Below are 25,436 nucleotides of genomic sequence, written 5' to 3'. Positions count from 1 at the left end.
AGTTCGTTAAAAAAGGGGAAAAGAGGGTAATATGGGAAAAAGAGAGGAATAGGAGAAAAGGGGAAAAAGAGGGGTATAGGGAAAAAAATGCGCAGTCTTGAGTTTTCGAATTTGAATTGTACAAGACATCTGACATCCAAAGGCAACCTGTCTTATTGTGTTCTATTAATTCATTGTGAATTTAAGGGGGGAAAACAAGAAAAAGAGGAAGTGTCTTCAAAACAAGAAAAAGTTAGGAAATAATTTTAAATGAAATTTTAAATGAAATTTAAAATTTTTTTTGAAGAAATAATGTTTAAAAATAGGAGTTCATTAAAAAAGGGGAAAAGAGGGTAATATGGGAAAAAGAGAGGAATAGGAGAAAAAGAGGGGAAAAGGGGAAAAAGAGGGGAATAGGGGAAAAAATGCGCAGTCTTGAGATTTCGAATTTGAATTGTATAAGACATCTGACATTCAAAGGCAACCTGTCTTGTAGCATAAGTCTAGCAAGTAAAGATGTAGAAATAAAAACGGTAGGCCTCTAGGGAAATTTAGCGTTACAGAGGAGCAGCGAGGAGAAAATTTATTCGAAGTGACGTTAAAGCGAAAAGAAGGAACTTTTAATTTTCCCGCGAATATAAGACGTATAGCCGTCAGGACACATCCTGTCCAGGAAAGAAAACATGGGTTTACCCTTGTTTGGAGATCTCTATCACAGTTGATTCGTATTTATTGCGGTCTCTAAATTCCTGAACGAGACAAAGAGATTTGCAGAGGATTTACGATAGGAAGGAGTCCTGATTTATCCTTAAAAAAAAAGAATTAATTTCGAAACTCCGAAAGATTAAAATATATTTTCTTGAAGATTTCCTTGAAGATTTTCTTGAAGCTTTTCTTTCAACGCTTGTGTGCGCAACCGGGTACCTGTGTGATATATTTTTTTCTTGCCTATACAAAATTCTATCATTAAGTTTCTTCATTTTTTAACGACAGAATTTTTAATTTTCAACAATAGAATTTCTTACTGTTGAAAATTTAATTATCAATATTCTTCAGTTATCAATTTCCTTTCTTTATCAATTACCTTCAATTTGAAACAATTGGATTTGCATCTGTTGAGAATTTAATTATTAGTTTTCTTCTTTTTTTAACAGTCGAAAATTTAAGTGTTATTTTTATTCAATTTTTAACAGATGAATTTTCTACTTTCCAAAATTGAATGATCAGTTTTCTATAATTGTCAATTTTCTTCTACTTTCAACAACAGAATTTTCAACTGTTGATGATTCAATTATCAATTTTCTTTAAGTTCCAACAGTTGGAAATTCAATTTTCCTAGAATTTTAACACTTTAAATTTCTTTTTTTAATTTACTTCAATTTTTAAAAGTTGAATTTTCTAGTTACATGATCAATTTTCTTAAAATTTCAACAATTAACTTATCGTCTGTTGTCAATTCAAAAAGATTATATGAATTTTAAACAACTGAAATTTCATTGTTTAATTTTATTCCATTTTTAAACTTAGAAGTTTCAACCGTTTAAAATTCAATGATCAATATTTGTTAATTTTCAACAGTTGAAAATTCAATTTCCTTCAAAATTCAACAACGGAATTTTCCTTTGTTGAAAATCTAATCATTAAGTTTTTTTTCCATTTTAAATAGTTAAATTTTGATCTATAATTTTCTTCAGATTTCAAGAATTCAATTTTCATCTGTTAAAAATTCCAACGGTTTCTTTAATTTTCAACAATAGAACTTTAAACTATCAAAAAAGAAATTTAAATTTTCTTTAAGTTTCGTAGATATAAAATTAAATTTTTTACTCACTTAAATTTGAAGAAAATAATTTTCTACTATTGACAATTCAATTATCAATTTTCTTTATGTTCCAACGGTTGGAAATTTAATTTTCCTCAAATTTGAACACTTTAAATTTCTTTTTTTAATTTACTTCAATTTGAACAGTTGAATTTTCTCGTTAAATAATCAATTTTCTTTACTATTTTACGGTTTAAAATTCAAATTTCAACAATTAAATTATCATCTGTTGACAATTCAAACAGTTTCTTTAATTTTAAACAGCTGAAATTTTATTGTTTAATTTTATTCAGTTTTTAAACCCAGGATTTTCAACTGTTTAAAATTCAATTATCAATATTCGTTAATTTTCAACAGTTGAAAATTCAATTTCCTTAAAATTTCAACCATTGAATTTTCATTATTTGAAATTTTAATCTTTAATTTGCTTTAAATTTCAAGAATTTAATTTTCATCGGTTGAAAATGAAAAAAGGGTTCTTTAATTTTCAACAACAGAACTCTAACTATTCAAAAGAAATTTCATTTTTTTGATTGATTTAATAATTATTTTAGTCCCTTAAAAAATGTGATAAAAGTTGATTTTTTCGAAAACAATAATAATAATAATAATATACTAACTTGAGTTCTCAACTGTTGAAAATGCAATGATCAATTTCCTTCAATTCGCAACACTCGAAAATTAAATTTTTAATTTTCTTCCATTTAAGAAAATTAAATTTACAATTGTTAAAAATCTAACTGTTGAGAATTAAATTGTTGCAATAAAAATAAAATCGAAATGATTAAATAAATGTTTCAATCCATAAACAAAAATTCCGGTAAAAGTTGATTTTTTGGAAACAATAATAATAATGTACTAACTTGAGTTTTAAACTGTTGAAAATTCAATTATCAACAGTTGAAATTTAATTTTTCAAAAGAATTTTCAATGGTTCGAAATTCAATTATCAATTTTATTTTATTTTCAACCATTGATTTTTTATTTGTTAAAATGACAATTATCCATTATTTTAAATTTTCAATAGTTATACGGTTATTAGGTTGAAAGTTAATTTACTTTGGTAGAAATTAAACAATTTCTTCCAAACAAATTCTTTTTAGTTTAAAAATCAATTGTTTTGTTGAAAATTAAATTATTTAATGAAAAACTAATACACTTTACAGAAAACTCAACAATATCGTGAAAATCAATTTTTTCATTTAGAAATCGACAATTTTGTTGAAAATTCGTTTTTTTAGGTTACAATTTTAATTACTTTGATAAAAAGATTTAACTATTTAGTTGAAAATTTATCTTTTTTTTTGTGAAAAATGATTTTTTCTGGTTAAAAATGCACGTGTTGGACTGAAAATTCGAATATTTGATATCAAGTTATCTGCTTTATTTAAAATTAAATAATCTCGTTAAAAAGTATCATTTTTGGTTGAAATTAAGCTATTTTGTTAAAAAGTCATTTTTTGTTTGAATATGCTTTATTTTGGTAAAAAAATCATCTCAGTTCTAAAATTAAATTATTTTATTGAAAGATCATTGTTTTTGTTTTGTTTGAAAATTTATTTTTAACTGCAAATTTAACTATTCCATTTTAAGGCGGAAATTCATATGTATTTTTTTAGTTAAGAATTGAAAAGGTTTTAAGGATTTAAAAGTATTTAAAAGAATTTACAAAGGTTTTAAAGGTTTCGAAAATTTAAAATATTTAAAAATATTAAATATGTTTCATGTTTAATAATGAATGAAATCTCCCAATGAGCTATTTTGCGTAAACAGCTTCAAGGTCATTTATTGTTGCAATTAGTTTATCTACGATAAGAAACAAAGATGATTTATTGCTATTTATAGATAATACATTTAATAAAAAATACCATTTTTTCTTTATTCAGTGTACAAAAAACACAAGTGTATTAGTGTAATATGATATGTGGCTAAGTGTTTACGCAAAGTTTGTTTCTCACAATTGCCAATATTAGTTGATTAACTTACCAAATTCTTCTTTTTTTGGTAGAAAATTTACTTATTTAGTTAAAATGTTGTCTATTTTGTTAAAAATTCGCGTGATTAGTTTAGGTAGATTAATCCATAATAATTTAATGTTATCCTATCCAATTCGGAAATATTAAGTAATCCAGAGTAATTCTTGACAAAGAGGTAATCCAGGGTAATCCGGCTTGTTCTCAAACCTAGTATATTTAAAGAGAGAACGGGAAAAGGGAAAATTTCTTCGGAAATAGGGGAAAAATGAATTTTTGGAAAAAGGGGAAAAAGTAGGGGAATAGGGGAAGGACTGTCATCTCTGATGGTCGTTATGGCACTTACTTTTCCCGTCTCGAACATCTGAAAAGTCGTTCCCAGATGCGAAATTCAGTGGAGAAGATTGTGGATCGTCTCGCTCTTCCAGATGTTACACGTGTAACCACGTTATTCACCCTTCATTGGCACCACCCTCGCTGATGTGGTAACAAACACTTCCAACCTGCCTGGAATCTTTGATACATTCCGATCCTCATGAAATATGAACTACAAAGGCTCATTTCCCAGCCGGTGCCAATGCTCGCCAGCCAATTCGTTCGCAGATTAGAGGGGGATGAACCAGTGGGGAAAATATATCCTGCTGGATATTATATCATACCAGCTACATACTTCATTTACACCCTAATCACCAAAAAGTTATCAAGAGTTTATAGATTTTTTTTAATTCATTCAATTTTAGCTAAAAAGGGGATTTTGTAAAAGAAAAGGGGATTACGGGAAGAAGTAGATTCGCAGGAGCGGTTCTAGATCAAGATTCCTACCTGTCCGACTTTGAGAGCATTTTGCGGATTAAGTGGTTCGTGTCCGTGCTAAGTTTCTAGAATGTTCTGAATTTTGCGTAAACAGTTACCCAAATATCCCGTTACACAAATACACTTGTGTCTTTTGTGCAGTAAATTAAGAAAGAAAAGAATTTTTAAATTAAATGTATGACCTATAAGAAAGCAATAAAGGATCCTTGTTTTTTCTTACAGCTCAACTTAATCGAGATAATACGTAACCTTGAAGCTGTTTACGCGAAATTCGTTTCTTACAATTCGATCATAAACAGAAATCGAAAACATTAGAAGGTTTTTTTTTTAACCAGTCTAGTATGAACCACAAATCTTGGCTTGAATTTTATTTCTTCACTAGTTTAATTACTTTATTTGTTTACAAAAGATGACCTTGTGTACAAAGTTTAATTTTTCTTCAGAGGAAAGTAGATTAGAATAAATGAACTTTCCCTAAACACTACTAAAGAAAGGCATTTTTTAATTAAATGTATTATCTTGAAGAAAGCAATAAAGAATCTTTGTTTTTTCTCACAGCTAAACTTAATTGAAGTAATACGTAACCTTGAAGCTGTTTACGCAAAATTAGTTTCTCACAATTGGATCATAAACAAAAATTTAAGATGTTAGCAAATTTTTTCATCCACCCTAGTATTAAACATAAATCTTGGTTAAAATTTTAATCCTTTTATTTGTTTAATGACTTTATTTGTTTACAAAATAGGACCTGGTGTCAAAAATTTAATTTTTTTCTAGAGGAAAGTGTATTAGAATAAATTACCTTTCCTTAAACACTACTAAAGAAATGCATTTTTTTAATTAAATGTATTATCTACAAGAAAACAATAAGTCCTATTTGTTTTTTTAACAAATAAATATATATTTACGTACTTAATCATAACAATAATAAAAATAATCATAAAAAATAATAATTTATATTTAATATTTTTAAACCTTTGAAATTTTTGAAATATTTCTGAAACTTTTAAAAATATTTTCCAATCTTTTAATATCTTTCAAAGCTTTTGAAATCTTTGAAATATTTTTAAATCTTTGAAGTTTCTGGGAAATCTTAAGTCTGAAATTTTTTGAAATTTGTTGAATTTTTGAAATACTTGAGAATTTGTTAATATGTCATGGGAAAATCTTTAAATCTTTGAGAAATATTTTGCAATATTTTCTAGTCTTTAAAAATCTTTGAAATATTTTTGAAAATTTTCAAAGATTTGAAATCCTTAAAATTTTTGTGAAGCCCTTGTAAATCTTTGAGAAATATTTTGAAATTTTTATTTAAAAAATTTTCTTGACATGTTTGGAAATCTTTGTAAATTCTTTTGAAATATTTTCTAATCTTTAAAAATCTTTGAAACCTTTTGAAATATTTATGAAAGTTTTTAACTCTGTAAAATTTTTAACATTTTTTTAATCTTTGTGGAATCTTTTTAAATCATTGGAATTATGGTGAAATATTTTAAATCGTTTAAATCTTTATGAAAATCCAATTGGTTTCTAGATAAATTATTTTTTTTGCTTAAAATTTAATGTTTGTTAGAAAATTCAACGGTTTGGTGGAAAATTCAACTAGCTTGTTCTAAAATAACTTTTCTGTTAAAAAATCATATTTTTGTGTTAAAAATTTTATCCTTTTTAGTAAGAAATTTATCTTTTTGGTCGAAAATTTAATTATTTTTTTAAATTTTTTAAAAAATAATTTCTCATCTGATAATTTAACTGCTTTATTTCTGGTTAAAAATGAGTTTTTTTGTGTTAAAAATTAAACTATTTTCGTAGAAAATTCTAATGTCATGTTTTTGATTTAATAATTCATCTTTAGTTCAAAATTCAATTTGTTGTCTTTTTGGTTTTAAATTGAAATGTTTTAATTTTTTCTTTCTTGACTGAAGAATCTTTTTTGTGAAAAATTGTACTATTTGATGGAAAATTAATATTTTATTGTAAATTAATTTTGTTGTTGAATATACATCTTTTTGCATTTAAAAGTCAAATATTTTCTAAAATATTCGATTTTTGTCTTGAAAACTCAGCTCTTTTATTATAATTCTTTTTTACGAGTTGAAAAATCAACTGTTTTTTTGAAAATGCAATATATTTCGTAAAATAAATCACCTTATCTCCACTATTTCATACAATTTTGGGCTTTATAGTGTGTTCTTAATCGCAGTTTTAACATATTTTTCAATTTCGCTGAATACAATCTTTTCAGTCGATTTTCAATTTCCTGCAAAGAACAGGAAATGAAAAGTGCATTCAAGCACGTTTGTATGGCTGTCAAAATGCTGCAAGTGCAAAATTGTTGATAAATTGTATGAGTGAACTGCAAACTCGCATTTTATCTAAAAAAAAGATCGCTTGAAATTTAATTCTTTTAAACCATCAAATAATATGACAACAAGTAACAAAGATTTTCTTTAACAAAACAGTTGCATTTTTAAACAAAATTTTTTATTTTCAATCATGTAAATTACTTTTTGACCATATTTGTTGGTAGCAAATTAATTTATTTTTTACTGGAAATTTAACTATTCTATTTTTATTATTATTAGTCAATTTTTAACCAAACACATGAATTTTTTCCATGAATAATTTTCGGGCAAAAATGAATTTTAAGTCAAATAGTTGAATTTTTTACGAAAGTAATTGCATTTTTAATTTAAAAAGACGAATTTTCAACGAAACTGTTGATTTTTCAACAACAAAAAAACTATTTGACTATTAACAAAGTTGTTTCGTTTTCAACAATGTAAATTAATTTTTAGCCATACAGATGAATTTTAAACCAAATTACGGAAATTTTCAAACAAATAATTAAATTTTCTACCAAATTAATTGCCTTTTTAACCCAGAAAAACTGATTTCATCAAAACTGTTGATATTTAGGAAAAAACACTTTTGACAAATTTTTGAATTTGCTGCGAATTATATGATTCTTTAACTAAATAATTTAATTTTAAAAAATATATAAAAAAACAGTTGCCTTTTCAATAAAATTAGTAGATTAATTTTTTTATCAAAAATTTTAATTTTAAACTAAAAACAAAGGATTTTTAACCAGGAAGAATAATTATCCATAAAAAAATTATGAATTTTGAACAAAATACGGAAATTTTCAAATAAATTTTGAAACAAAACTTTAAATTTTTCAACAAATAAAAATCGATTTTCACGAAATTGTTGAATTTTCTACAAAGTAGGGTAAGTTTTAACTAAATGATTTAATTTTGAATCAAATAAAAAATAAATTTTTAACCAGGAAGAATGATTATCCACGAAAAATTTGAATTTTCAGAAAAATACGTGAATTTTCTACGAAATTTATTGAATTTTTCAATCAAAAAAATTAATTTTCAACAAAACAGTTGACTCTTAAAAAATTGTTTTATTTTCAACAATGTAAATTAATTTTTAACCATATACAAAGAAGAATAATTTTTCACAAAAGACAAATTTTTCAACAAAATACGGAAAACATAAATAAAAATAAACAGAAAACTGCTGATATTTAAAAAGAAAACTTTAATGAAATTTTTTAATTTGCTACGAATTATGATTTTTTAACTAAATAATTTAATTTGCAAAAATATATTAAAAAAAAAAACAGTTGCCTTTTCAACAAAAGTGCTTTATTTTTAGCAATTTGAATTAATTTTTAACCCAAAAAATCGAATTTCAAACAAAAATGTTAATTTTTCAACAACCAAATGAATTTGTTTAATTTTCTGCTTAGTATAATAAATGTTAATTAAATAATTTATTTTTCAACCAAAAACATGAACCTTAAACAAAATACTTGTATTGGATTATTAAAAAAAAAATTTATTTTCAACAATGTAAATTAATTGTTACTAATACAAATGAATTCTCATCCAAATTAAGAATTTTCAACAGAATGCGGAAATTTTCAAAGAAATAATTTAATTTTCTATCAAAATTGCCTTTTTAACCCAGAAAGACTGATTTCAAGAAAACTGTTGATATTTAAAAATAATACTTTTACGACATTCTTGAATTTGCAACGAATTATATGAATTTTTAATTAAATAATTTAATATTTTTAATTTTTTAAATCAACAAAAAAGTTGCCTTTTCAACAAAAGTGTATTATTTTGAAAAATTTTAAGTAATTTTTAACCCAAAAAGTAGAAATAAAAAAAAACTGTTAATTTTTCAGCAACAAAAAAACGACTTTCACGGAATTGTTTAATTTTCTGTATAGTAGATAAATTTTTTTATTAAAAAACTTAATTTTAAACTAAAAACATGGATTTTTAACCGGGAAGAATAATTATCCATCAAAAATTATGAATTTTGAAGAAAATACGGAAATTTTCAAACACATAAATAAATTTTCTACCAAAGTACTTGCCTTTTTAACCCAGAAAACTGATTTCAAGAAAACTGTTGATATTTAAAAAAAAACACTCATACGAAATTGTTTAATTTGCTACGAATTATATGATTTTTTAACTAAATAATTTAATTTTCAAAAAAAATAAAAAGCAGCAAAACAGTTGCCTTTTCAACAAAAGTGTTTTATTTTTAACAATTTAAAGTAATTTTTAACCCTGAAAGTAGAATTTTAAACAAAACTGTGAACTTTTCAACAACAAATAAACGAATTTCATGGAATTGTTTAATTTTCTGCGAATATGGATTTTTTACCAGAAAGAATAATCATCCACACAAAATTATGAATTTGGAACAAAATACGTACATTTACTACAAAAGTAATGACATTTTTAACAAAAAAATACGAATTTTCAACAAAACCTTTGATTTTTCCACGACAGAATAACGAATTTCAAGAAATGGTTGAATTTTCTATGAAGTAGATTAATTTTTAACTAAATAATTTAATTTACAAATAAAAACATAAATTTGTATCCAAAAAATATAATTTCCTACCAAAAAACATGAATTTTAAAGAAAAGATTTGTATTATTAATATATAATATTTATCTTATGCAAAAAAACAGCACTTTTTGTTTAATTTTATTAAATTGGCTTTGGAGAACGAAGTGGGAACTAGAAAATTGAAGACACATATCGCCGGAGAGCTGTGGGATTAAATTGAATAAAAAAGAGATGGCCAATCTGGAAAAGTAGTAGAGAAGGGCTGCGTTTCGTTAATATTTAAGAATCTTCTGCGAAAGAAAGGTTTTTTTGGATTGATGGCGAGTACGATGGAAGTCTTAAGGGGAAAAAAGTTAGCCAAGCACTGCCTTTTTTGTTTTTTAATTCTTTTTTTTCCGACGCACCTGAATTGTATTTTTACTTAACTCGATGGTACACCTGTCAGACGAATTTTCCTGGACCTATGTCATTTATGTCGGAAGTTAACTAGAGAGATTGCTTCCGGAAATAAAATTACCTCCCTAGTAAATTTCGGAGACATGATGGGAAACAGCCTTGACAAAAAAGAGTCGACAGAATTTCGATCACCTTTCCTGAAAGAAGGGCTTTTAACTGTAAGCTTATCTTTTTTTTTTTTTGAGGTAAATTATTTTAAAGAGAATATTCTAAAAAAATTTTAAAGCATTTTACAAGATTTCTAACGTTTTCAAAAACAAAATCTGGAAGACTTTCCTATAATATTTATAATTTTGCAGTTTTTTTTATTTTAGGAAAAATACGAAATATTTTTAAAATGTCTTAAGAGATTTTATTTATTTTTTAAAATTATAAATGTTTTATTTTCACCTAAAAAAATGAATTTTCAACCATTCAGAATAATTTTTAGAAGGAAAATGAATTTTCAACAAAACATATGAATTTTCAACCATTAAAAATAATTATCTAATGAAAAAGTACAATTTTCAACAAAACAAATTAATGATTTAACAAATTAATTCAACTTTCAACTAAATGTTTTAATTTCCAACAAAATATATAATTTTTCAGATAAATAGTTAAATTTTCTATTAAAGAAATTGCATTTTTAACCCAAAATAAATAAAAATTTTATTTTATTACCAACGAATTAATTTTTAACGAAGCAGTTTATTTTTGAAGCAGAAACTATACTTCTTAACAAAGATAAATTTTTCAACAAAGTAGATTTTTTTTGCCAAATAGTTTAATTTTCAACAAAGGACGGACATTTTTAACAAAGATGAATAATTTTCATCAAAAAAATATGAATTAAAAAAAAAAGTATTATTTGTTACAAAATAGTTCAATTTTCTACCAAAGTAATTTAATTTTACGGCGAAAATTACAGATTTTCAAGTAAGTTTTTGATATTTAAGTTTTTACTAAATAATTTTATTTTTTACCAAAAAAAAATAATTTTCAATAAACCAGTTGACTTTTTAATCAAATACGATACTTTTGAACACAAATTTTAAATTTTCAAAAAATAGTTAATTTTTTAAACAAATAGGATATTTTTTAACAAAATTATTTAATTTTCATCAATTTAAATAATTTTCAACAAAATAATTGATTTTTAAGCAAAAAGATTAATTTTCCACAAAATAATTCAATTTTCTACAAAATAGTTGAGTTTTTAACCAAAAAATATTTCTCGACAAAAGTCGAATTTTCTACAGTAGAATTTTAACAGTTAAAAACTTCATTTTATAGAATTAAAAATGAACTAAATTAAAAATTGAATTTTCGACTTTTCATAACTTAAAAAAAAATTTTATTTAATTTTAAGTTGTTTGAAAAAATATGAAATTATACTGAAAAACCCATTGATTTACTAGCCTGGTTGATTTCAATTTTATTTTTTTTAATTCATTTTTTTATGTTAAAAATCTAACATTTTTGTGGAAAATTTTTTTTTTTTTAACTGAAAATTTAAATATTCAATTTTGTTGAAAATTAATCATTTTCAGATGAATTCCACTCTTTTTTATTTAAAATTGAAATATTTTTTGTGAAATATTAACTTTTTTGTTGTTTTTTTTTGTTAATTATTTAACAAGTTAAAAAATAAGACTTTTTGGTTAAAGGTACAATTTTTTTTAATCCTCTTATTTAAAAAATAATACAAAATTTGAAAAGATTTTGAAAAACTTAAAACAAAAAGTCGATTTTTTAAGATATCGTGAGAACTTTAGAACCTTTTTATAAATTTTGAAAGGTGTCAAGACTTTTTTTAAGATTTCTGAGATTTTGCATCTTCGAATAAAATTAGTTTGGATTGCTGAAAATTAAATAATTTTGTTTAAAAGTATCTTTTTCCTTTAAAGAATCAACTGTTTTGTTGACAATTAATTGGTTGGTAAAAAATTAAATTATTTAGTTAAAAATTAATCTACTTTGTAGAAAATTTAGCTACTTCGTGAAAATTGTTTTTTTTTTTATCAACGGTTTTTATGAAAATTCGCGTTTTTGAGTTAAAAATGCAATTAATGTAAAAAATTAATGGTAAAAAAATTAACCATTTCGTTGAAATTTTACGTATGTTTTGAAAAATCATTTTTTCAGTCGGTAATTACTCTTCGTGGTTAAAAATTTATGTTTCGGGTTGCAAATTCAAGTACGTGGTTAAAAAAATTTATATTGCTGAAAATAAAAAAAAATTTGTTGAAAAGTTACATTTTTGGTTAAAAATTCTTTTTTTCAAAATGAAAATTAAATTACTTATTTAAAAATGAATCAACTTCGTAAAAAATTCAACAATTTAGTAAAATATTTTTTCTTTTAAATTAACAAATTAGTTGAAAATTCTTCTTTTTGTTTGAAAATTCATCTTTTTTTTTGTAGAAAATTATTCTTCTTGGTTAAAAATTATTTTTTGTATTGTTAAAAGCTCGAATATATGGTTAAAAATTAATTTACACTGTTGAAAATTCATTTTTTGTTGTTGTAAATTAATTTATTTATTTAAAAATGAATCTACTTAGTAGAAAATTTAACAATTTAATTATTTGGCTGAAAATTTACGTTTTTTGTTAAGAATTCAAATATGTGGTTGAAAGTGGAACTAATTTGTTAAAAAACTAATTAATTCGCTGAAAATTCATGTGTTTCATTTAAAATTGTTATTTTTCGTTAGAAAATTATTTTTAATGGTTAAAAAGTATCATTTTTTGTTGAAAAATCAACTATTTTCCTGGAAAAATTGAATGTTTTTGTTCGAATTCAACTGATATGTAGATTAAATTAAAATATGTTTTGGTTGAAATATCATGTATTACATTTTTCGTTGAGATTAAAGTTGCATTCAACCTGGAAAAACTAAGTCTAAATACCTTTAAATGTTTTTAAAAATTATTCTAATTTTCGCTAAAATTAAAAAAAATATGCAAAATTAGAAAAATGGATTTAAAGTCTTTTTAGATTCTTTCTCTAAAATTTAGTAAATCTTGCGACATGTTTTGAAATATTTTAAAATATTCTGTTAAAATTAATTTATCTTAAAAAAAAAAAAGATAAGCTTCCAGCCCGGAAATGGCGTGGAATCTAAAGTGGCAATAATCGCCACCCTGTGAAACAGTTGCCGATAGGATCAGTTGTTCCCTGTCAATAAAGAAAAAAATTAGTTTTCGGGAAGATAGGGGAAGTTTCGATTCGACGAGGCGACTAACTGTCGCGTGACTCATTTTAGGCGGCGGCTTGGCGAGACCGAAGATGACTTTGAATCTGGATGGTGGAAATGGGGTCGGAAATGCTTCTGGAACAGGAGAGGCCAACCAACTTGGGCCGAAGAAACCTGCCGGCTTGAGCCTAGGACTTCCTCTGGAGCTTTCAGCGTCCCGAGTAGCTGCGGACCTCGTTGACGTAGACCTTCCTTTAGAGAGACAAGGGTTGGTATATTGAAAAATCATTTCAACAATTTTTTTAAATACAAATATTTCAAGATTGATCTTCTTTCGCTCCGCTGTAAATCTGAATGCCGCTGGGCTGCTCTTTCCATTAAGCTACTAGAGTATATCTCTAGTAGCTTAGTGCTAAGAGCGCACTCTTATTTCAGCTCTTATCACCAAGCTACTAGGAGAGGACTCTGTAGTAGCTTAGTGGTAAGAGCACCCCTTTATGTCTCTTGTTTCAGCTATTTTCACCAAGCTACTAAAAAGTAATTCTAGTAACTTAGTGTTAAGGACAACCTCTCAATTCAGTTCTTACCACTAAGCTACTAGAGTGTTTTCTTCAGTAGCTTAGTGGTAAGAGTACCATTTAAATCCTGTTTGAGCGCTTGCCACTAAGCTACTAAAAATAATCTCTAGTAGCTTAGTGGTAAGAGCAACCTCTTAATTTAGCTCTTACCACTAAGCTATTAGATATTCTTCCCTATTAGCTAAGTGTTAATAGAACCTTTTAAATCCTGTTTGAGCGCTTGCCACTAAGCTACTTAAAAAGCATCTCTGGTAGCTTAGTGGTAAGAACAACCTCTTAATTCTGTTTTTACCACTAAGCTACTCGAGAGTCTTCCATAGGAGCTTCGTGTCAGCTCTTACCGCTAAGCTACTGAAAAGTATATCTAGTAGCTTAGTGGTAACTGCAAGAAGTTTCAGTTTAAGGTAAAAAAAATTATTTTTTGGTAGATGGTACCATGGATCTATAACTCGAATCGAAGCTGAAGCTGTTCTCCGACTTTTACGGGAAGGGAGTTACCTCGTCAGAAATAGTGAATCTACAAAGCAAGATTATTCGCTCTCGTTAAAGTAAGTTGCATCTAACTTTAAATATTTTTGTTATTTATTTTTTTATATCGTTCATCTGTACAAAAGGTAATCAAAAATTCTAATTAAATTCGCAGATAATTAGACTCTAATTAGCCTATGATTTTTTTTAGAAGTCTGGAGAAATTTTTGGATAAAATTAAAATTTTTAAAGTATAAATCAAACAGTATACAAATTTCTGTTTGACAAATATAAATAAATATTATTTATTTATTTAGTGAACACTTTTTAAATTAGAAATTAAATTAATTGGTAAATTATTTAATTTTTAATATTTGTATATCTGGAATGAAATTTTAATCATATTTTTTTATTCAAAATGCAACTGTTTCTTTTTAAACCAAACTCTTTTCGTAGAAATTTAATCATTTTTATTTGAAAAATTAATTTTTTTCGTTGAAAACTCGTTTTTTTATTCCTTAAAAATTAATTTTTGTCCCTAAAAATTTTACTTTCAGTTTTTATTTGAAAATTGATTAATTACATTTTTAATCCAAAAAGACAAATATTGAATAAAACCATTGACATTTCAACAAAATAAAGACTATTACGAAATTGTTGAATTTTCTACGAATTAGATTAATTTTTAACTAAATACAGAATTTAATTTTTTACCAAAATAAAAATTTGATATGAATATTTTTTGTGGCTTCAAAATTCAACTATTTCGATGAAAATTCATCGAGTTCAAATGGAACTATTTGATTAAAAAATAAGTTTTTTTGTTTGAAAATTCAACTATTTAATAGAAAATTTAATTATTTGCTTGTAAATGGAACTCTTTGATAAGAATATTGTTTTGGCTTGAAAATTACACTATTTGTTTAAAAAATCATCTTTTTTTATAGAAAATAAGCCATTTGTTGAAAACTAAATTTTTCAGAAAATTTTTTGTTTTTGAAAGCGAGTCATTTGTTGAAAATTTTAAGCTTTCAGGCTGATAATTTAATTTTCTTTTTAAAAAAGTCTTTTTGGCTCAAAATTCAACTATTTGATTAAAAAATTATTTTTGTTTGTTGAAAACGAGCCATTTGTTGTTATTTCAACTTTTTTGTTATTGAACATTTTATCTTTTCAGAAGGATAATTTAAGTTTATTTAAAAAAAGTCTTTTTGGCTTGAAATTGAACGATTTGATTTAAAAAAAAAATGGTTGAAAACGAGCCATTAGTTAACAAATTCAATTTTTTAGGATGATAATTTAAATGTCCTTTAAAAAAAGTCTTTTTGGCTCGAAATTCAATTATTTGTTAAAAAATTATTCTCCTTTCTTTATTGAAAATGAGCCATTTGATAAAAAATTTAACTTTTTTTTTTGTTGTTGTAGAAAACGAGTCATTTATTGAAAATTCCTAATTTTTTTTTTCTTTTTTTGAAATGGAGCCATTTGTTGAAAATTCAACCTGCTCTCTTTCCTTTTTTTCCAGGAGCGCCCGAGGTTTCATGCACATGCGCATACAGAAACACGAAGACATAAAGGCCTTCATTTTGGGCCAGTTTAGCAAACCATTCGACACAATACCGGAAATGGTTCGGCATTTCAGCGTCAACCGTCTTCCAATTCGAGGCGCTGAACACATGTGTCTTCTGCATCCCGTCATCGCCCAGCTTTTGTAGCGCAACTATCGCAGCGCCCTCTAAAGGCGCTCATTTCCCTATTTTCCCATTTTTTTCCCCCAAAAATCAGCGAAGTTCCAAAAAAAAGGCAAAAAAATCACCTCTAAATTTGCCCACCCGATTCTACCGTTTCCGATTGACGAGAAATGCCGCGAATTTTTTTTTGCCAACCGCGCCACTTCCGGTTAATGATGGAAGCCAATCCGGATTGGTGTCACATGGCCTGGGCAATAGGACAATAATTTAATGGATCCAATCTTGCTAATCGGCATTGTCGTCAGCAGCATTTTTCATTTTTTCGGATGGAGAAGTTACGGATTTTTAGTAAGTTATTATTTTTTTACTTTTTCTTTTTTTTTTTTTTTTTGTACTTTCGGGATTTTTTCAGGCTTTCTGAATAGATTTTTTGGTTGTTTTTAATTTTTTTTATGCCTTTTTAAATTTTTGAAAATTTGATAAATTCGGGAACGAGTCAAGTATGTGTGAGTTTATATCCTCCTCCAAGAAAAAATGACAGTTTTTTTTTGTAAGTGAAGATTTGAAATTTGAAGTGCTTATTTTGAAAACGAGACTTTTGTTGAAAATTTAAATTTTTCAGGAATATAATTTAACTGTCTTCAAAAAAAAATCATATTTTAAAAAAATGAAACAAATATTTTTTAGCTCGAAAATTTAATTATTTGATTTAAAAAATGTATAAATAAAATAAGAAATAATTAAAATAAAATATATGGTTGAAAATTCAACTAATTGATTAAAAATTCTTCTTTTTTTTGCTGAAAATGAGCCATTTGGTGAAAATTAAACTTTTCGGGATGAAATCTTAACTGTCTTCTGAAAAAACGTCTGATTACTTTAAAATTCAATTATTTAGTTGTAAATGGAACTATTTGATTTAAAAAATTTCACTCTTTAGCTTGAAAATTCAACTATTTCGATAAAAATTCATCTTTCTTTTTTTTTTATATATAAATTTGTTAAAAATTTGACCTTTTCTGTTTTTCAAAATTAGCTCGAAATTCAACGATTTCATTAAAAAAACATTTTTTGATGAAAACGAGCCATTTGTTGAAAATTCAACTTTTCCGAATTACAATTTAACTGTCTTTTTTTAAAAAAAAGTATTTTTACTTGCAAATTCAATTTTTTTAATTGTAAACAAAACTATTCGGTTAAAAAAATTCTTTTAGCTTTAGAATTCAACTATTTAATTAAAAAATTAATTTTTTTGTTGAAAATTTGTTGAAAATTCAACTATTTTATTAAAAATTCAACTATTTAGTTTTAAATGCGACTATTTGATTGAAAATAATTTTTTTGTATGGGAAATTTAATAATTTTGTTGTAAATGCAACTATTGGATTAAATATATATATTTTTTTAGTTGCAAATCGAACTATTTGGTTTAAAAAAATTCTTTTAGAATTAAAATTCAACTATTTAATAAAAATTTGAATTTTATTTCAAAAATTAGTTGAAAATTCGACAATTTTGTTAAATTTCTTTATTTATTTTATTTTGTTAAATTTCTTTATTTCTTTGATTAAAAATTCGACCTTTATTGTTGTTCAAAATGAGCTCGAAATTCAACGATTTGATTAAAAAAACATTTTTTGATTAAAACGAGCCATTTGTTAAAAATTCAACTTTTCCGGATTACAATTTAACTGTCTTTTTTTTAAAAAAGTATTTTTATTTACAAATTCAATTTTTTTAAATTGCAAACAAAACTATTCGGTTAAAAAAATTATTTTAGCTTTAGAATTCAACTATTTAATTAAAAAATTCATTTTTTTGTTGAAAATTCAACTATTTTATTAAAAATTCAACTATATAGTTTTAAATGCGACTATTTGATTGAAAATAATTTTTTTCCATGGGAAATTTAATAATTTTGTTGTAAATGCAACTATTGGATTAAATTTTTTTTTTAGTTGCAAATCGAACTATTTGGTTTAAAAAATTCCTTTAGAATTAAAATTCAACTATTTAATAAAAATTTGAATTTTATTTCAAAAATTAGTTGAAAAATTGACAATTTTGTTAATAATTCAATTATTTATTTTTTAAATGTGACTATTTGATTAAATAATATTTTTTTTCGTCTCGAAAATTCAACTAATTGTTGAAAATTCACATTTTTTGTTGAAAACGACCCATTTTTGAAAATTCACCTTTTATCTTAAACGAGCGATTTTTTGAAAATTTAAATTTTCTGGATGACAATTTAAACTGTCTTTTAAAAACAGGTATTTTTTATTTTAAAATTCAATTGTTTAATTTTAAATTGAACTATTTGATTAAAAAAATTATTTTAGGTTTAAAATTCAACTGTTTAATTAAAATTCCATATGTTTTTTTAGAACCAGCCAATTGTTGAAAATTCAATTTTTCATGAAGATAATTAAACTGTCTGCTGAAACAATCATATTTTTGGCTTGGAAATTTTTCTGTTTGATTACAAATTCGACTTTTTTTGTTTAAATCGAGACAATTTTTCAAAATTGAACTTTTTTGTTTTTGAAAAAACACCGTTTGTTGAAATTTTTACTTTTCCGGATGACAATATAACAGTCTTTTACAAAAAGCCATTTTTAAATTTAAAATTAAATTTTTTTTAGGTTGTAAATGGAAACATTTGTTTAAAAAATTCTTTTAGCTTTAAAAATCAACTATTTAATTAAAAATTAAAATTTTATTTCAGAAAGAGCCATTGGTTGAAAATTATATTTTTCAGGAAGATAATTAAAATGTCAACTTAAAAAAAATCATATTTTTGACTTGGAAATTTATTTGTTTGATTAAAAATTCGATGTTTTTGTTGAATCTGAGATTTTTGCTGAAAATTCAACTTATCTGGATGACAATTTAACTGTATTTAAAAAAAGGTATTTTTACTTGAAAATTCAATTTTTTTAGTTGTAGATCGAACCATTTGATTGAAAAAAATTCTTTTAGCGTTAGAATTCAACTATTTAATTAAAAAATGAATTTTTTTTATTGAAAATTTGTTGAAAATTCAACTATTTTCTAAAAATTCAAGAATTTAGTTGTAAATGCGACTATTTGATTAAAAATAATATTTTTTTGTTGAAGACGAGCAATTTTTTGGAAATTCACCCTTTTTTCTTAAGCGAGCCATTTGTTGAAAAATAATTTTTCTGGATGACAATTTAAAATGTCTTTTCAAAATTTTCATTTAACAATTTTTTGAAAAATTTGTCTTTTTGGCTTATTAATTCAAATTTTCAGGTTCATAATTTTATTTTATTTTAAAAAATGTGTATTTAGGGCTTAAAAATTTAATTATTTCTTAAAAATTAAATTTTTATCTTAAAAACTAGCAATTTATTGAAAATTCAATTTTGGTGCAAGATAATGTAACTGTTTTCTAAAAGAATCATTTTTTTGAGTTGAAAATTTAACTATTTGGTTAAAAATTTATTAAAATTTATTAAAAATTCATCTTTCTTTTTTTTTAAACATCAATTTTTTGAAAAATCTAACTGTTCAGTATGAGAATTTAATTGTCTTCTAAAAAATTATGTTTTTGACTTGAAATTCAACTATTTAGTTGCAAATGGAATTTAAACTAACTTATAAAACAAGTATTTTTTGTTTGAAAATTCAATATTTTTCAGTTCTTGAATGAAGCTATTTGATTTAAAAAAATCGTTTAGCTTCAGAATTCAACTATTTAATAAAATTAAAATTTTTTTTTAGAGCGAGCCATTTGTTGAAAATTCAACTTTTCAGAAAGATAATTAAATTGTCTTCTAAAAAAATCACATCTTTGACTTGGAAATTTATCTATTTGATTAAAAATTCGACTTTTTGGTCAACTATTTTGTTAAAAAATCAACTGTTTAGCTGTAAACGCGACTATTTGATTAAAAATAATTTTTTTCGTCTCGAAAATTCAACTAATTGTTGTCAATTTAAATTTCTTTTGTTGAAAACCAGCCATTTGTCGAAATTCAAATTTTCCGGATGACGATTTATACTGTCTTTTAAAAATAGGTATTTTTTACTTAAAAATTACATTTTTTCAGTTGTAAGTGGAACTATTTGAGTTTTTAAAAATTCTTTCAGCTTTAAAATTCCAGTATTTAATTAAAAATTAAAATTTTTTGTGCCCGAGCCATTTTTTGAAAATTTAAGTTTTCAGGAAGGTAATTTAACTTTCTTCGCAAAGAATCATCTTTTGACTTGAAAATTCAACTATTTTGTTAAAAATTCAACTATTTATTTGTAATTGCGACTATTTGATTAAAAATAATGTTTATAGCTTTAAAAATTCAACTAATTGTTGAAAATTCAACTTTTCTGAATTAAAATTTAACTGTCTTTTTAAAAAACGAATTTCTTTATTGAAAATTCATTTTTTTTTTTTTGGTTTGTAAATGGAACTATTTGATTAAAAAATTCTTTTAGCTTTAAAAATCAACTATTTAATTAAAAATTGAATTTTTTGTTTGGACGAGTCATTTGTTGAAAATCCAATTTTTCAGAAAGTTAATTTAACTATCTTCTAAAATAATAATCTTTTTCACTAGAAAATTCAACTATTTGGTTAAAAATTCATTTTTTTTTTGTTAAAAAAGAGCTATTTGTTGAAAATTTCACTTTTCAAGATGTTCATTTAACTATCTTCTGAAAAAATCGTCTTTTTGGCTTGTTGATTCAACTTTTCAGGATCATAATTTTATTTTCTTTAAACAAATGCGTTTTTTTGGCTTAAAAATTCAACTATTTGTTCAAAATTTCATCTTTTTTTTCTTAGAAACGAGCCATTTATTGAAACTTCAACTTTTCCGGATGAAAATTTAACTGTCTTTTAAAAAAGCGTATTTTTCACTTAAAAATTCATGTTTTTAAGTTGTAAATGCAACTATTTGATTAAAAATAATTTTTTTTTGTCTAAAAATTCAACTATTTGTTTAAAAATTAATTTTTTTGTTGTTGAAAACAAGCCATTTTTGTTTAACTATTTGGTTAAAAATTGTTATTTTTCATTAAAATAATAAATTTGTTGAAAATTTAACTATTTGCTTGTTACTCGAACTATTTGGTTTAAAAAAATAATTATTTTTCATTTTTAAAATACAACTATTTGGTTAAAAATTCGTATTTTTTGTTGAAAACACGCGATTTATTGAAAATTCACATGATTGGTTGAAAATTAAACTATTTGGTTAAAATTTCATCTTTTTTTGTTGAAAACGAACCATTTATTGAAAATCCAACTTTTCAGGATTGCAATTTAAATGGATTTATTGGATTATATATTTTTTTTAACTGTCTTATGAAAAATTCCTTTTTTTGAAATTTTGAACTCTTTAGTTAAAAATACATTTTTTAAAAGTCTTTTTGACTTGTAAATTCAATTATTTAGTTGTAAACGGAACTATTTGATTAAAAATATATTCAATTTTGCTTGAAAATTCAACTTTTGGTTATAGATTCATTTTTTAAAAATAAAAATCCAACTCTGAAAATTCAACTATTTAGTAAAAAATTCATCTTTATTGTTGAAAAACGAGCCCTTTGTTGAAAATTCAACTTTTGAAGGTGATAGTTTAAATTTGGTTTAAAGAAATGTATTTTTGACTTGAAAATTTAATTATTTAGTTATAAATGAACCGATTTTATAAAATATAAAAGTATAGTTGAAGGTGTAACCAACCACGAGGAATTTTCATCGATCGTCCATCAAATAGAGTAATAAACATTGAAATTAAAATTTCAATTTTAAATCTTCGGTCATACGATCATTTATTAATAAAATTAGTTTATAACAACGTTTCGGCCACATTTTTTTGCCTTCTTCAGGTTTAAAACATTTTGTGTATTCTAAAATTAATAATATAATGTTAATTAATAAATAAATATTTAAAAGTCAAATTTTTTTAAAAAAAGTAATCGAAAATTTGTTTTAACAATGTACTTACAATTTGGGTCATAATAAAATTTTTTTGTTGATAAGTATTAAATCCATATTTGAGTCAGTGTTTTTCCATTTTCCAATCGAAAAATATTTCATAATCACTATTTGTTTAACAAAATTATTTTTAATTTCTGTAGTCATACTTAAATAATATGTAGATTATTAAAAATTTTCACACAACAATTTTTAATAATCTACATATTATTTAAGTATGACTACAGAAATTAAAAATAATTTTTTTAAACAAATAGTGATTATGAAATGATATTTTTCGATTGGAAAATGAAAAAACACTGACTCAAATATGGATTTAATATTTATCACCAAAAAAAATTTTATAATGACCCAAATTGTGAGTACATTGTTAAAACAAATTTTCGATTACTTTTTTTAAAAAAATCTGACTTTTAAATATTTATTTATTAATTAACATTATATTATTAATTTTAGAATACACAAAATGTTTTAAACCTGAAGAAGGCACAAAAATGTGGCCGAAACGTTGTTATAAACTAATTTTATTAATAAATGATCGTATGACCAAAGATTTAAAATTGAAATTTTAATTTCAATGTTTATTACTCTACTTTATAAAATATATATTAGTTTTAGCTTAAAAATTAAACTTTTGGTTATAGACCAATCTTTTTTTTGTTGTTAAAAATTCAACTTGTCAGAATGATAATTTAACTGTCTTCTTAAAAATTCGTTTTTTGGCTTAAAAATTCAACTATTTGTTTAATATTTCACCTTTTTTGTTAAAAACGAGCCATTTGTTGAAAATTCAGTTTTTCCGGATGATAATTTAATTTTCTTCTAAAAAAATCGTCTTTTTGACTTGAAAATTCAAATAATTGGTGAAAAAATTTATCTTTTTTTTTATTAAAAAATAGCTATTTGATAAAAACTCCACTTTTCAGGATGATAATTTAATTGTCTTTTGAAAAAATCGTCTTTTTCGCTTGAAAAATCAATTGTTTTTAATTACAACTAGAGGAGAATCTAAACTCATCATAAAATTTTCAAACCCTTCGAAAAACAAGCTATCCAGAAAGCCTGGAAATCAAAATAATATAATTTTGGTAGAAAATCACAAAAAAGAAAAATCTAAACATGAAAATTCTCCATCCTCTGGCGGGTAGAAATATAAAGTTGTTGAAAATATCTGAGCAGAGATGTTATTTAAAATTTTCTTAATCCTCCAAATAATTGACAATTTTATTTATTTATTTTTTTTTCCCAAAGAAATACTTTTTTAAAAATAAAATCTAAATTTTACTGTCACCTCTGCTCACTTAGTTAATAAACAACCTGAATTTTCGTCTTCCTTCATAAATTGGAAACAACTACCTCCGAGCAATTAAAAAATCGAGATTTTCTCGATTATTCGAAGGTGGATTGGTCCTTTTTTTCTCGATAAAATGATTTTTTTTTGTCTAGGCGGGTAGATAAATTGTAAATAAAGTTTGAAAAAATTAATCAGGGTATGTGTAAGTTCCAGATTGAAACCCCGGCAATAGTTGAAAGCGAATTTTGAAAAGGCTTAACGTAAAAAATAAAAAAAAAATGTATGGAATGCGGTCGTGCTGGGAGCAGAAAGCATTTAGTAATGAGCTTAATTATTAATATTGTAATTGGTTTTTATCAGTAATTGTGAGAAATGAAAGAAAAAGGATTTTTATTTTAAAAAATGGGCCCTCCACGACTCGTCCTTTCGACTCCTTTCGAGAGAAATCGGGATATTTATTTTCAATTTTAATTAGATTGAAACTTTTGAAATTGGAATTGAAATTAAAAATTAGACAAAATTGTACGATTTTAATTTCAAGATTAATAATTGAATTATTTTTTTTTATGGAACGTTATTGTTGAAAACAAGATATTTTACGAAAAATAATTTTTTTTCTGTCTGGAAAATTCAACTTTACAGGATCGTAATTTGATTTTCTTCTGAAAAAATCGTCCTTTTTGGCTTGAAAATTCAACTATTTAGTTAAAATTTTATTTTTTGTTGTTGGAAACGAGCCGTGTGTTGAAAATTCAAATTTTCAGGATAATAATTTAACTGAATTTGAAAAAAAATGTATTTTTTGTTTTTGAAAATTTAAATAATTGGTTTAAAATTTCCTAAAAAGAATTTAGAACGTTTACAATCAAAATTAAGCAAAATTTGATTGAGCTGAAAAGATATTTAGACGCAAAAAAAAGTTAAACCTGTAGAGATTTTAAAAAAATATAATCGTCGAATTTGCAAAATTTTATATGATTTTTGATGTCGAGAAATTAATTTTAAGAGATTATTTAAAAAGATTTTACAAAATTTCCGACCTCATGAAGAAAGAATCTGGAAGATTTTATGAAGTTTTTTTATTTTTTATTTTAAAAAAATTGGAATAATTCCATTCAGTGTGAAAGATATTTTGTAAAATTTTGTAAAATAAAAAAAAATTCTTTTAATTTTTCTATATGTTTTTCGACGTATCTTAAATTATCAAAAATCTTTTTTTATTTTCTCAAGAATTCCAGAAAAAGTATATTTATATTGATTTTTTTTTCTTTTTTAACTGAGGAATCTTTTTTCCTTAAAAATTCGAGTTTTTTTTTGTTGCAAATTCGTATTAAAAATATCATCACTTTTCGTGGAGAATCAATCTTCTTTGGTTGAAAATTGATTCATTTAGTCGCAAATGAATTTTTTTGTTTAAAATTTTTATTTTCACTTATCTAAAATTTTCAAAAATCTTTTTTAATTTTCTCGAGAATCTTAGCAAAATTATATCTATATAATCCGAAATACAAAAGTACGTACATGAAAAAATATACGTAATATTTTCTGAAAGTTTTATAATTTACAAAAATTAATAGTCCCCGCAATTTTTTCTGTGAAAATTATGGGAATAATAATTCTTATAATGCCTTGTTACACGGAAAATCGAATTTTTTAAATTTTCTTCAGAAAAATTCGTCTTTTTGGCTTGAAAATTCAAATATTTAGTTAAAATTTTATTTTTTGTTGTTGGAAACGAGCCGTGTATTGAAAATTCAAATTTACAGGATAATAATTTAACTGAATTAAAAAAAATGTATTTTTTTGTTTTTGAAAATTTAAATAATTGGTTTAAAATGCAACTAATTAGCTGAAAAATCAATTATTTAGTTGTAAATAGAACTATTTGGTTAGAAATTAATTTTTTTTTGCAAATTCAACATATTGGTTAAAAATTAATTTTTTTTATCGAGCTTTTTGGTAAAAATTCAACTGTATTCAAATTTATTATTAATTCAGGTATAAATAAAATAATAAATAATTAAAATAAACAAATATTGTTGAAAATTTAATTATTTCGTTGTAAATGCAACTATTTGATCGAAAATAATTTTTTTTTGCCTGGAAAATTCAACTTTACAGAATCATAATTTGATTTTCTTCTGAAAAATTTGTCTTTTTGCCTGGAAAATTCAATTATTTAGTTAAAAATTCATGTTTTTGTTGTTGTTGGAAACGAGCGGTTTGTTGAAAATGATGACAATTTAACTGTCTTTTTAAACAAATGTATTTTTTGTTTTTGCAAATTCAACTGATTGGTTAAAAATTAATTTGTTTTTTAAAT

The 25,436-nt window shown here is 23.9% G+C and overlaps 1 protein-coding gene across 1 annotated transcript in view; it reads left to right on the top strand.

Annotated features, from left to right (window-relative positions):
• Window positions 1–25,436, top strand: part of LOC117181025 — a 97,719-nt gene that overhangs the window by 67,782 nt on the left and 4,501 nt on the right. The window contains exons 8-10 of the mRNA XM_033373594.1: window positions 13,187–13,385; window positions 14,124–14,243; window positions 15,689–16,202. Of these exons, the coding sequence (XP_033229485.1) occupies window positions 13,187–13,385; window positions 14,124–14,243; window positions 15,689–15,878 (509 nt within the window). The 3' untranslated portion in view covers window positions 15,879–16,202. The remainder of the gene's footprint in view (window positions 1–13,186; window positions 13,386–14,123; window positions 14,244–15,688; window positions 16,203–25,436) is intronic.

This window comes from Belonocnema kinseyi, chromosome 10, assembly GCF_010883055.1.
Source record: "Belonocnema kinseyi isolate 2016_QV_RU_SX_M_011 chromosome 10, B_treatae_v1, whole genome shotgun sequence".
NCBI lineage: Eukaryota > Metazoa > Arthropoda > Insecta > Hymenoptera > Cynipidae > Belonocnema > Belonocnema kinseyi.
The sequence above is the reverse complement of the archived record's forward strand: the minus strand, read 5'-3'. Positions and strand labels throughout refer to the sequence as shown.